The sequence below is a fragment of the Pongo abelii genome, chromosome 9, assembly GCF_028885655.2.
Source record: "Pongo abelii isolate AG06213 chromosome 9, NHGRI_mPonAbe1-v2.0_pri, whole genome shotgun sequence".
In the NCBI taxonomy this organism is placed as follows: Eukaryota; Metazoa; Chordata; class Mammalia; order Primates; family Hominidae; genus Pongo; species Pongo abelii.
The window spans coordinates 122,555,029-122,567,282 of record NC_071994.2 but is presented as its reverse complement, the minus strand read 5'-3'; the positions used below and the strand labels follow the sequence as shown (position 1 = coordinate 122,567,282).

Here is a 12,254-nt window from a genome sequence, read left to right as displayed (position 1 = left end):
ATGAAGGACTTCTCAGATGTCATCCTCTGCGTGGAGGCAACAGAATCGAGCAAGGTAAGGGCCACATAGAATCATGCTCCTAAGACCCAGCACCAGTGGTCACCACTGCCATCAGCCCTCAGCCCTCAAGTCTCTCCCTTCCAGACCGAGTTCTGCAATCCTGCCTTCGAGCCTGAGTCTGGGCCACCCTGCCCTCCCCCAGTGTTCCCAGAGGATGCCAGCTACAGTGTCCCAGCTCCCTGGCATGGTAACCATCCCAGGGGGTGACCTGGGGGAGGACAGAGAGGCCCAGGAGCCAAGGACAGCATGAGGAATGCCCAACAGAAGGGGCTTTCAAAACCCCCCTGCCGACCCACAGGTCGGCGTCCTCGAGGGCTACGGCCAGACTGCCGCTTCTCCTGGCTCTGTGTCCTCCTGCTCTCCAGCCTGCTGCTCCTGCTGCTCGGGCTGCTGGTGGCCATCATCCTGGCCCGTAAGTACCCGGGGACAGCTTGAAAATAGGGCTTTGGAATGAAACTCCATGAGCCGCTCTCCCAGCCTCCCAGGACCCAGCTCTTCTGAAGGCCACCCTCCATCTTCTCGCCTCCAGAGCTGCAGGCTGCACCCCCATCTGGGGCGTCCCATAGCCCACTGCCTGCCGGAGGCCTTACCACGACAACCACCACCCCCACCATCACCACCTCTCAGGCAGCTGGGACCCCTAAAGGGCAGCAGGAGTCAGGCATGAGCCCCTCCCTGCAGTCCAGTGAGTACTGGGGGCAGATCTTCCGGGAGAAGGGCCCAAGATGACGGGGTGGGGTTGAGGGGAGGGTGAGGAAGAGGCACCTTGGAGAATAAAGGACCTCACTCCTTTTGACCTCTGAACTCTAACCTCCATCTCTGCAGCCTGTGGAGGCCTCCTCTCTGGCCCGAGGGGCTTCTTCAGCAGCCCTAACTACCCAGACCCTTACCCCCCCAACGCCCACTGCGTGTGGCATATCCAGGTGGCCACAGACCATGCAATACAGCTCAAGATTGAAGCCCTCAGCATAGAGAGTGTGGCCTCTTGCCTTTTTGATCGCTTGGAACTCTCCCCCGAGCCTGAAGGCCCCCTCCTCAGGTAGGTCCCTCTGTCCCCAGGACATCGCACCGTGTCCTGAACCACTATCTAAAGAGCAGAATCAGGGAGTGGCAGGGGGAAGGGCTAACCGAGGAAGAAACTGAGAGACTAGACCTCTGGGCCCAGCTATGCCACCACCTTGCTGTGTGCCGTGAGGAAGATCACTTCCCCTCTCTGACCTGTTTCCTAGTCTGTAACACGGATCTCCTGCCTATCTCCCCATGAGTAAATGCTACAAGGATAAATGTGCAGGTGCTAGGAAGGTCAGAGCTCCCTGGGACATCAGAGGAGCCTTTTTGACCACACGGTCACCAGTTTGGGGGTTGAGAAAATAGGACTGCAAGGCCCAGGCAAGCTCCTCTCTGGCTGGCCCTGCTCTTGGAGGCTCCATCACCCCCAACCTGGCTTCTTGCAGGGTTTGTGGAAGGGTGCCTCCCCCTACGCTCAACACCAATGCCAGCCACCTCCTGGTGGTCTTCGTCTCTGACAGCAGTGTGGAAGGATTTGGTTTCCATGCCTGGTACCAGGCTGTGGCCCCTGGGCATGGTGAGTGTGTTCCCACCGTGTCCCCAGCTGCCTGTTGAGTGTCCACTTTCTTCCCTTCCACCCACTCCCAGCCCTGTCAAAGGGGTGGAGACTCCGGGCCTCCCTGACTCCTGGTGCCCACATCCAGGGAGCTGTGCCCACGATGAGTTCCACTGTGACCAGCTCATCTGCCTGCTACCTGACTCAGTGTGTGATGGTTTTGCCAACTGTGCTGATGGCAGTGATGAGACCAATTGCAGTGCCAAGTTCTCAGGTACGGGCCAGGCATGGGGGGGGTCCTCTCTTCAGGCGTCTGATCTGGGTTCAAGCTGGGCTCCCCAGCTCTGGTCCAGTCTCAAACCAGGGCTTCTGCCAGCATTTCCTGCTCAGTCATTCTTTGGCCCAGAACTTGTTTCCCGTGGGCATGGCCAAAACTCTTGCTCTGCAATCACTGCCAGCCCTATTGGATGGAGGCACAGATCCTAGCAAACTCATGAGCCCTTCCACCTCTCTACAGGGTGTGGGGGGAATCTGACTGGGCTCCAGGGCACTTTCTCTACTCCCAGCTACCTGCAGCAGTACCCTCACCAACAGGTAAGCGCCGTGCTCCATGCAGAGGGGGAGGGGCACACACAGAAGCACCTGAGCCCCCAAGTTAGTGTAATGGGAACGGCATGGTAGACACTACCTTCTACTTGGGAAGGTCAGAGATCAAGCAGACGGGGGATGGGAGAATATTATTAAGTGCCTGATGTGTATCCAGATGTTCCCACACTGGGTCAACTCACCTCTGAAACCAGGTAAATTAAAGGCCCTTAAGAGCCACCAATGATGAAAGCGCCACCCCACCCCCCAGCTGGCAGTAGGGGAAGAAGACCCTTCTGGAGCTCAGCCTGGGTGCCCAGGATGAGACAGGAGAAGGGGCCATGAATTGTTCCACCTGTGCCCTCCCCCAGCTCTGCACCTGGCATATCTCGGTGCCTGCCGGACACAGCATAGAACTACAGTTCCACAACTTCAGCCTGGAGGCTCAGGACGAGTGCAAGTTTGACTATGTGGAGGTGTATGAGACCAGCAGCTCAGGGGCCTTCAGCCTCCTGGGCAGGTACAGGAGCCAGGGAAGAGCCACGGATAACTCCATCCTCACTGTCTGCCACCCCCGGCTTCCATGTCAGCCCAGCACATTCCATTCCCCAACTTCATTTTCTTCTGCTACTCCAGGCTGGAGTTCTCTTCACCATCACCCTAAAGACAGCTCTCACCTCAAAACCTTCACCCTACACTCTCCCTGTCCACAGGAGGTCCTTCCCCAAACCTCTCCCTGCCCCAGTTCCTCCCCACCGGCAGGGGTCACTTCCACCTCCCCTACAAACCCTCAGTGATTTTTCTTTTTCTTCTTTTTTTGAAGCAGGGTCTCACTTTGTCACCCAGGCGGGAGTGCGGTAGCGCCATCATGGCTCACTGCTGCCTCGACCTCCCAGGTTCAAGCGCTCCTTCCACCTCAGCCTCCTAAGTAGCTGGGATCACAGGCACATGCCACCACGCCCAGATAATTTATTTTTTTAATTTTTTTGTAAAGACAAAGTCTTACTATATTGCCCAGGCTGGTTTCAAACTCCTGGGCTCAAGTGATCCTCCCGACTCAGCCTCCCAAAATGCTGGGATTACAGGTGTGAGCCACAATGCCAGGCTGCTTCGCTGATTTTTCCCCATCTCGAAGTGGCTCAAGTTCAAGCAGTTTGTTTAATGCTTTGCCTGCTGAATATGTGTGTCTTCCTCACCAGACCCTAACCGTGTGTCTCCCATCACCTTTGGCATCATCCAGGGCTCCCAGCTCAGAGTCAGGCCTGTGGGAGGCTGCAGTGCCCCCTCAGTCACCCAGGGCTGGTGCCCAGAACACCTGTCTGCTTTGGGCAGGTTCTGTGGAGCAGAGCCACCCCCCCACCTCGTCTCCTCGCACCATGAGCTGGCTGTGCTCTTTAGGACAGATCATGGCATCAGCAGTGGAGGCTTCTCAGCCACCTACCTGGCCTTCAATGCCACGGAGAGTAGGTGCCCCTGGGCAAGCGGGTGTGGGCAGTAGAGGCACCTCCAGGGGACAGAGAAGGGCTCTGGACCCTGGTCAGGACACTCTGGGGGTACTGGGGGTGTAGGTATGTCCCGGGCACTGCCATGCCCCTTGTGCCTGCAGACCCCTGTGGGCCCAGTGAGCTCTCCTGCCAGGCAGGAGGGTGTAAGGGTGTGCAGTGGATGTGTGACATGTGGAGAGACTGCACCGATGGCAGCGATGACAACTGCAGCAGCCCCTTGTTCCCACCCCCAGGTGAGAAGCCTGCCCCTGGGGACCCTGAGCAGGCTGGGTGCCCACCTCACAGAACCCTGCTGCCGTACTGCATAGTGTCCCATCCCATCCTCCCTGAGGGGGCGGGGCCAGCTGGCCTCACCATCCTGACTCTGGGACCACTTCATAGAGTCCTGGAAGATACTCAGCTGGTGGTGGCAATGGTACTGAGTGTCACCCCAAGGGAAATGGGAATCTGGGAATCAGTGGTGGGGCTTCAAGAACCAGTCCCTTCTGTCACCCAGAGCCCCTTTCCACAGCCCACACCAAAGATGAAGTCATCTTTTACACAGAGCAGGGGGTTTCTTCCAGATGCCCAAATGGTCCCTGCAAACATGGGTGCCCCATGTTCCCTGAGATCAAAGACGTGCCTGCGTGATGCCCAGGGCTGGCAAAGGATGCTGGAGCAGGCTCTCAGGGATGGCAGGGATCCTCAGAGTGTGTACAGCCTGTCTCCTTGTTATCCTCTTGCTTCCTCACAACCACACCCACTGGACCCACGTACACACAGGACCAAGCGATTCGCTGACTTGCCACAGGCCACACAGCCAGTGAGCAGTCCCCACAGTGGCCCTCCCCTCCACCCCTGCAGAGCTGGCCTGTGAGCCTGTCCGGGTGGAGATGTGCCTCGGTCTGAGCTACAACACCACGGCCTTCCCTAACATCTGGGTGGGCATGACCACCCAGGAGGAGGTGGTAGAGGTCCTCAGCGGTTACAAGGTCTTCTGGGTGGAGGGAAGGAGGGCGGGCCTGGGAGGGGAGGGAGCCTGGGAGCAGGTGCCTGAAGGCCACTCTCCCTCCACAGAGCCTGACAAGCCTGCCCTGCTACCAGAATTTCCGGAGGCTCCTGTGTGGGCTGCTTGTGCCCCGTTGCACCCCACTAGGCAGTGTTCTGCCCCCTTGCCGCTCTGTCTGCCAGGAAGCAGAGCACCAGTGCCAGTCTGGCCTGGCACTACTGGGCACCCCCTGGCCCTTCAACTGCAACAGGCTGCCAGAGGCAGCTGGCCTGGAAGCTTGTGCCCAGCCCTGACCCTGAAGCCGGCCCCTGCCCTCTTCCTGCCCGTCCTCTTTTGCCGGTCAGGCCTGGCACTCAGGGGAACAAAGGAAGGGGCACCAGCAGGGTCTCTACCCATCCTTCTCTGGGACACCCAGGGAGGGGGAAGAGAAGTCCTCAGCTGGGGCTCATGGGACCCTACCACCCTCCCTGCTCCTTCCTGTCCCTTTACCGGTCCCAGGCTGCTGACTGGCCCCACCCTGTGGCACCGGACAATCGAGACCGCTTCCCATCCAGGCCTCTTCCCCTTTCCATCTGCTTTTTCAGCTTCTACATCGCCTGCCTTCTGACCTTTTCCTTGATTCAACAAAAATGTACCGAGCATCTACTCATGTGGCAGGTCCTGTCCTAGGCCCTAGGGATCCAACTGGCTGTCTGCCTCCAGAACTCTCCACCCTCATCTCTCTGCGTATTTCTCCCTGAAATGGAGTCTGGTCCTTGGTCTCTGCCACTGCCCCGCCTCTCCTCTGGCCCTGGGAACAGGAGGTGCCCTGTGTGTCCGTCTCTCGAAGTTCTGCCTCTCTGTGCGCTGCTCAAGTCTCTCTCCCCCTCCTTTCTCCCCCCAAACTTTGGCCGGCCGCCGGGCGACACCACGAGTTATTTCCCAGCTATTTCCCGGTCCGGGAGCTCTTGGCCCCTGAACAACTGGTTTCCTCTTGGAGTCTGGGAGGAGGAAAGCGGAGCCGGCAGGGAGCGAACCAGGATTGGGGTGACGGCAGGGCAGGGGGCGCCTGGCCGGGGAGAAGCGCGGGGGCTGGAGCACCACCAACTGGAGGGTCCGGAGTAGCGAGCGCCCCGAAGGAGGCCATCGGGGAGCCGGGAGGGGGGGTGAGTCTGGCGGAGGAGGGGAAAGGGGCTGGGGAGGGGACTGTGGGAAAGGCTGGCGCGGGCCAGCGGTGGGAGGGAGCGCTGGCCGCTCCCACCCTCTCTCGCCTGCCTGCGCTCTCCGGGTGCTCGGCCCTGCGAGCGCTCAGCCTCAGGGGCACGGCAGTGGGGTGGGGACCGACTGGGCAGCGCCGGGGTGGGGAGCGAGGCAGGTCCCAGGATTCTGGGTCCCAACTCCAGTCCTGCCTGGTCCACAGACTGCGAGAGGACCCCGGCGTCCGGGCTCCCGGTGCCAGCGCTATGAGGCCGCTCCTCGTCCTGCTGCTCCTGGGCCTGGCGGCCGGCTCGCCCCCACTGGACGACAACAAGATCCCCAGCCTGTGCCCGGGGCACCCCGGCCTTCCAGGCACGCCGGGCCACCATGGCAGCCAGGGCTTGCCGGGCCGCGATGGCCGCGACGGCCGCGACGGCGCGCCCGGGGCTCCGGGAGAGAAAGGCGAGGGCGGGAGGCCGGGTAAGAAGGCACCGCCGCGGCTATCGGTGGCGATGTCCGAGCAGGCGCGGCCGCAGCTCCAGCTCTCGGTGCCCGGGACTCGGGGCTCCCGCCAGGGGGCGCCACTCCCCGCGCTTTGCAGCCCTGAGCCGGGGAGGGGCCCAGGCGGCGGGAGCCCCCTTGGCCAGCCCCCTAGATCTGCCCTGCGGGAAGGGGTGGAGGAGGTACCCGTGCGGGAGAAGGCGCTGGCCGAAGCTCAGGCAGGGGCGGGGAGGGGTACAGTGACCTTAGAGTCGCCGCCCCGCTGCGGGCTAAGCCGCCGCTACTCTCACCCTGCCGCCCCACTTACCCCGCAGGACTGCCGGGACCTCGAGGGGAGCCCGGGCCGCGAGGAGAGGCGGGACCTGCGGGGCCCACCGGGCCTGCCGGGGAGTGCTCTGTGCCTCCGCGATCCGCCTTCAGCGCCAAGCGCTCCGAGAGCCGGGTGCCTCCGCCGTCTGACGCACCCTTGCCCTTCGACCGCGTGCTGGTGAACGAGCAGGGACATTACGACGCCGTCACCGGCAAGTTCACCTGCCAGGTGCCTGGGGTCTACTACTTCGCCGTCCATGCCACCGTCTACCGGGCCAGCCTGCAGTTTGATCTGGTGAAGAATGGCGAATCCATTGCCTCTTTCTTCCAGTTTTTCGGGGGGTGGCCCAAGCCAGCCTCGCTCTCGGGAGGCGCCATGGTGAGGCTGGAGCCTGAGGACCAAGTGTGGGTGCAGGTGGGTGTGGGTGACTACATTGGCATCTATGCCAGCATCAAGACAGACAGCACCTTCTCCGGATTTCTGGTGTACTCTGACTGGCACAGCTCCCCAGTCTTCGCTTAGTGCCCACTGCAAAGTGAGCTCACGCTCACTCCTAGAAGGAGGGTGTGACGCTGACAACCAGGTCATCCAGGAGGGCTGGCCCCCCTGGAATATTGTGAATGACTAGGGAGGTGGGGTAGGGGGCCTCTCCGTCCTGCTGCTGGCAAGGAATGGGGACAGTGGCTGTCTGCGATCAGGTCTGGCAGCATGGGGCAGTGGCTGGATTTCTGCCCAAGACCAGACGAGTGTGCTGTGCTGGCAAGTGTGAGTCCTCCAGTTGCTCTGGTCCAGGAGCCCACGGTGGGGTGCTCTCTTCCTGGTCCTCTGCTTCTCTGGATCCTCTCCACCCCCTCCTGCTCCTGGGGCCGGCCCTTTTCTCAGAGATCACTCAATAAATCTAAGAACCCTCCTACTGGCTCCAGCCTTTCTTCTTTAGTGGTGGGGGTTCCCTGTTTCTGGGATCATGGTGTGGAGGGGGTGCTCAGGCAGAAGGGAGGGTTCTTGGATTAAATAGAGATATGGGGCAGATATACAGGAAGCCGGACCTGCGGAATGAGAGGCTGCTCCACAGAGCCGCCACCTAGGTTGTGAATGGGAGTGTCTGACAGCGGGATGCCCTCCGGGTGTGGGGCTCCAGCCACCCTTGAGAAAGGGGGCACCTTTTTCTAATTCAAAGATGCCAACTGAACCACGTAGGGGCTGCCTGCGCCACACATACCCCTGCCCTGATCCAACAAAAAAGAGCCGAGGACTTTCGTCCATGGCTGCTCTGGCTGCTTGCCTGCCCCAGATGACCGGAAAGCTATTGCTCTGTAACCCGAGTGAGTGGCGTCCCCGGGCGTCTAAAGATAAGCAGTTTCTGAGATGACCACAAGGGGGTGCCCTGACCCCAGAATGCCGCAGGGATCCTGGGTCGCTTGAGCTCCTGACTATGGGGGGTGAGGGGGAGGAGGGGTATTGAGGTCGGCCAAAGGAATTCCAGATGCGGATGGAAGAAAAGGGGGGGTCCTTCACTCCCAACTCAGGAAGTTTATCTTCTATCATAAAATGTTTATCTCCACATTAAACAGAGACTGGAAGGAGCCAGGCCTCTCCTTGCTCAGCTCCCTGTCCGGGATTGAGGGAAGGAAAGAGCAAGTGCCAAGCCCTCCCAGTTCTGAGGTGGAGATGAGGAGCCCTCCCCCACTGTGCTGGGCATAGCCTGGGTGGGCCGAGCCACTGTGTCTGAGGCTAACCACAAAGCCCCTCAAGGCTCCCCCCACCCCTGGGGCCCACCCCCAACCCAATGACTAACAAACCAGGACTGCCCAGCCCCATCTGCACGGCCTCAACCCAAAGAAGCGGGGGGGGCCTCTCCTCAGAGTTTCTTTCTGAGCTACCGGCACCCCCTTCCTGAAGGCAGTCCCAGGCACTGTGGTCCCAGACAGAACATACAATTATGGGGGAGTGCCCCTGCTCTTCTGCTGGTCATGTGAGGGCAGATACAGCCAATGGGGACTGAGCCCCAAATGTGAGCTAGAGACAGGCCTTAGGCAGCCTCCACCAGGAGGTCCCGCAGCCACACTCCAGCCCAGCCCTGCACCAGACCCCCATGCCAAGACACACAGAGACACACACCAGCTCCTCCTGGGATCCGAGGGTAGACTGGACTCCAGGCAGCAGGAACCCCATGCTCCCTTCCACGAAGACTGGCCTGGAGGAAGAGCTGGGAAGGTTGACTCAAGGGGTGAGATGGTTCACATTCCTCTCTACAAGGGCTTAATTTGGGAAAAAATAGAAAAAATACAGAAGGCTTTTCGAAAGCCATGTGTGCGAGAGGGGACAAATCAGAAGGGATGAGAACTCACAGAGCTATGCCTGGCATGCACTCTCCCCATGACATAGTCTTCCCAGCCTATCTTAGCTCCTTCCCTGTCCCCCTCTGTAAAGCCTAGGTACTCCCACAGCCCACACTTCTCACTCTGGCAGGGCTGAAGGACCCTGATGCAGGGTCTGTTGCCTTGACCAACTGCTCCCTTGCAGGGATGCACACAGAGACTGTCAGAGCTGTCAAGAGAACTTTATTCATTGGAAACTGGGCCAGAGACCCCTCAGGAAGCTGCAAGCCCCTGGGCCTTGGCCCCTTCTGTATTTGGACCCTAGTGAAATGTGCACAGTCTACCCTCTCCAATGCCAGGGAGAGACAGAGAGGAATGCCATTTTTCTGTGTGATGTGGGAGTGAAAGGGGAATGAGCAGAAATCTGGTTATCCCTCCTGAGACTCCCAGTGAGCTGGGGTGCCAGAGGGCACGTGGCCCCAAAGTCAGGTGCAGATGCATCCCCCATCCCAGGGGTAAACTCCTGAGCCCAGCTTTTGCATCAGGTTGGGAGGGAGCCTCATCAGACGATGACAGGCAGAGGTGGCTCTGAGGGCACCCGAGGGATACTAACCCCAAAGCCTACCAGGGCACAGGGGCTCTGGCTGAAAACAAAGGTTCAAGATCATCTGAAGGCCCCTGAGTTGCCAAAACACCCAAATGACACTGATGTGTTGTGGCCGCAAAAGCTGGGGAGGAAATGTGAAGGAGGCAGGAAAAGGACCTACAGATCTCCAACAGAAAAACCAGAAGCAGACAGGGGTAACCCCAGAGGCATGTGGATGGGCCCTGGGCAGGCTGGAGGACAGCCCACAGCAAATAGTCTCAGGGTCCTTGCATAGTGACATACTCGCCACCCTCAGCATCGAAGGGACCCACTGGGTAAGGAGAAGCTATGTTATCCTGCCCCCACCCAGATCATAGTCTTCCATCTCAATGTCCTGGATGTATGGCAGGACGGCCACAGGTGCAGGAGGGGATTCAGACCAGGACCCGGAGATGAGGTGTTAATGCTGTCCTAGCGTGAGTGTCTGCGTGGAGCATGGAGGGGTGGGCAGGCAGGGAAGGAGTCTTCAGAGGTAGACATTGAGGGTCTGCAGGATGCCCCGGCGGCAGAGCGGGCAGTTGCGGTGGTAGACAGGGTGGCGCATCAGGATTTCAGTGCAGGCCTGGCACAGGCACAGATGCCGGCAGGGCAGGAGCAACACCGTCTTGCTCTGGTCCTGGCAGATGACACACTTCTTCCGCTCCTCTTGCTCCTTCAGCAACTTCCACGGGTCTTGCCCACCTGGAGGCTCCTCCTCGTTGAGCCTCTCTCGGCCCCTGGCAGGTGTCGCTCTGATGGTCCTGGCCTCCTCCTCTTCTGCCTCTGATCTGCGCCCCGCTTCAGGAACAGTGTCCTGTCTCCGGGTCCTAACCGAGAACAGCCTCACAGGGTCACCCTGGGGGGCTCCAGGTGCCCCTCCCCGGTTTGGCCAACTCGCCAGCTGCAGGCTGCGGCTCCAGACTCGGCGCCAGGCCTCCGAGCCCAGTGCTAGGCGAGAGAGCCGCATGACATCCTCTCGAAGACGGTGGTAGGATGGCCGGGCATGGAGCTGGCTGAGTGCCTGGGTAGCCAGCCTCAGGGTGAAGTCCGGATGCAACACAGTCACCGTCACTGCCAGCACGCAAGCTAGCAACACCAGGCCAGTGAGATTGACAAGCACAAAGCTGGCCAGGAGGCGGGCAGCTGAGGCCAGCAGCTCCAGGGCTAGTTGGCAGGGTGTCCAAAGGAGGATGGCCATGGCCACAGCACTGCTGGAAATGTGGGCTAGGAAGGCAGCCACTACATCCGTCATCCTCCACAGAGGCCCGGTCACTGCATCCCACAGGGCCAGCACCAGGGAAAAGAGGTTCTGAGTGCCGATGAGGCAGATGTTGACCAGGCTGTTAATCACATAAGCCACCAGACTCATGGCAATGGCACAGATGTCACAGGCCTGGCGCAGCAAAGCATGGCCATTGAAGACCACATTGAGGACGCCCCGGTGCAGTATCTCCCTGCTCCGCAGTGCCCCATGAGAGGCCAGGTGCCCCAGGAGCTTTAGGCTCTCTAGGCCAGAGCAGCAGCTATAGAGCAGGGTACACAAGGCCTGCAAGCCCCCACACGTGAACCGGACCACGGCTTCGATCAAGGCCAGCAATGAAAGCAAGACTCCGCGGCCCAAGTGCAGAAGACTAGTCAGTACCGTGTGCGGCAGGTTGTAGACGAAGGCCAGGAGCCAGGCCAGGGAAGCCAGGAGGGAGGACACCAGCAGGAAGTTGAGGTCCAACACCAAGGTCAGCACGTCCAGCACCAGGCCCACGCCATTCACTACCAGGTACACTGCCTCCATGACAGGGCTGTGGAAGTTAGTCCAAAACAAAGTCTGGCTCCTCGGTTGGGGGGTTGTCAAGGTTGTCAATATTTAGGGGGTCTGGGATTAATTTGGAAGGAAAATGAGCAGTCTCCAACCCAGGGGGTACCAGGAATCTGAGGAAGAAGTGGGTAAGAGGGAAGTGGAGTCTTGGTAGAGGGAAATGGGGCCAGGTGCCAGTCCAAGAATCCAGGTTTTGAAGGTGGGCTGTTTGGGAGGGAAGAGGCCAAACATCTCTAAAGCGAAGGCGAGCCCAGGCCGTAGGAGCGACCTCAGCTTTGGATGCCTGGTGTGGCGAACCACGGCCGGGCAATGGGTCAGACCCGGAGGAGACAGGGAACGGATGGAATGGGATCGGATCGGATCGGGTCGCGTCGGGTCGGGCCGGGGCCGGGTGGGGTCGACGCAAGCTGGGCGTAGGCTCGCAGTCCAGCTACGCAGATGCCCCTGTCCCCGCCCGGCCCCCGTCCTCCCGCTAGCGGCGCTCTGCACCCAAAAAGGGAGTGGGAAAGGCAGCCAGCATCAACAAACCCCAAGCGCAGCCCCTACTCCGCTGGGCGCCGCCATCTTGTGTGCAAAGGGGTGGAGCCAGAGGCGTGACGAGGAGGGAGGGACGACAAACTCCAGCCAATCGGTGAGGGCCAACCACAAAAACGTCCATCACTCATTGGTCCGTTTGAATGGCGCCCGAACGTATTTACTTTCCAAAGGGAAGGAGCGGCGACAGATTAAATCCCCTCCCCCTTGAGGCGGGGATTGGTTCGTTGACGGGCAGCGTCGGAATGCGCTCTCCTAGCCCCGCCCTCTAAAAG

General features: G+C 60.1%; 3 protein-coding genes across 4 annotated transcripts; 2 read left to right on the top strand and 1 right to left on the bottom strand.

The window, feature by feature from the left end:
• MFRP (membrane frizzled-related protein) lies at positions 1-5,003 on the top strand. The gene is made up of 13 exons (XM_009247162.2): positions 1-54; positions 145-247; positions 359-472; positions 590-745; positions 886-1,099; positions 1,515-1,645; positions 1,773-1,898; positions 2,142-2,218; positions 2,581-2,729; positions 3,542-3,672; positions 3,816-3,947; positions 4,558-4,685; positions 4,771-5,003. The coding sequence occupies exons 1-13, from the start codon at positions 1-3 to the stop codon at positions 4,993-4,995; spliced, it is 1,740 nt and encodes a 579-aa protein (XP_009245437.1). The 3' UTR covers positions 4,996-5,003.
• A 654-nt stretch (positions 5,004-5,657) lies between these two features.
• Positions 5,658-7,599, top strand: C1QTNF5 (C1q and TNF related 5). Of its 2 annotated transcripts, XM_054525253.2 has the most exons (3): positions 5,658-5,847; positions 6,102-6,358; positions 6,694-7,599. In XM_054525253.2, the coding sequence occupies exons 2-3, from the start codon at positions 6,145-6,147 to the stop codon at positions 7,209-7,211; spliced, it is 732 nt and encodes a 243-aa protein (XP_054381228.1). In that variant the 5' UTR covers positions 5,658-5,847; positions 6,102-6,144; the 3' UTR covers positions 7,212-7,599. The 2 variants fall into 2 exon arrangements, with proteins under 2 accessions (XP_054381228.1, XP_063567533.1); XM_063711463.1 differs by lacking the exon at positions 5,658-5,847 and having other exon boundaries at positions 5,965-6,358.
• A 1,631-nt stretch (positions 7,600-9,230) lies between these two features.
• RNF26 (ring finger protein 26) lies at positions 9,231-12,016 on the bottom strand. Its single transcript, NM_001132065.1, is given in 1 exon segment — positions 9,231-12,016. A coding segment is annotated over 1 exon segment (1,302 nt). The 5' UTR covers positions 11,422-12,016; the 3' UTR covers positions 9,231-10,119.
• Positions 12,017-12,254: the final 238 nt, after the last annotated feature.

Bases quoted from the DNA above. Each gene is read 5' to 3' on its own strand.
- MFRP (XM_009247162.2), top strand. From the start codon at position 1: ATGAAGGACTTCTCAGATGTCATCCTCTGCGTGGAGGCAACAGAATCG. The intron at 1,646-1,772 runs GTGAGTGTGTTC...GCCCACATCCAG, and splicing joins GGCTGTGGCCCCTGGGCATG to GGAGCTGTGCCCACGATGAG. The intron at 1,899-2,141 runs GTACGGGCCAGG...ACCTCTCTACAG, and splicing joins TTGCAGTGCCAAGTTCTCAG to GGTGTGGGGGGAATCTGACT.
- C1QTNF5 (XM_054525253.2), top strand. From the start codon at position 6,145: ATGAGGCCGCTCCTCGTCCTGCTGCTCCTGGGCCTGGCGGCCGGCTCG. The intron at 6,359-6,693 runs GTAAGAAGGCAC...CTTACCCCGCAG, and splicing joins AGGCGAGGGCGGGAGGCCGG to GACTGCCGGGACCTCGAGGG.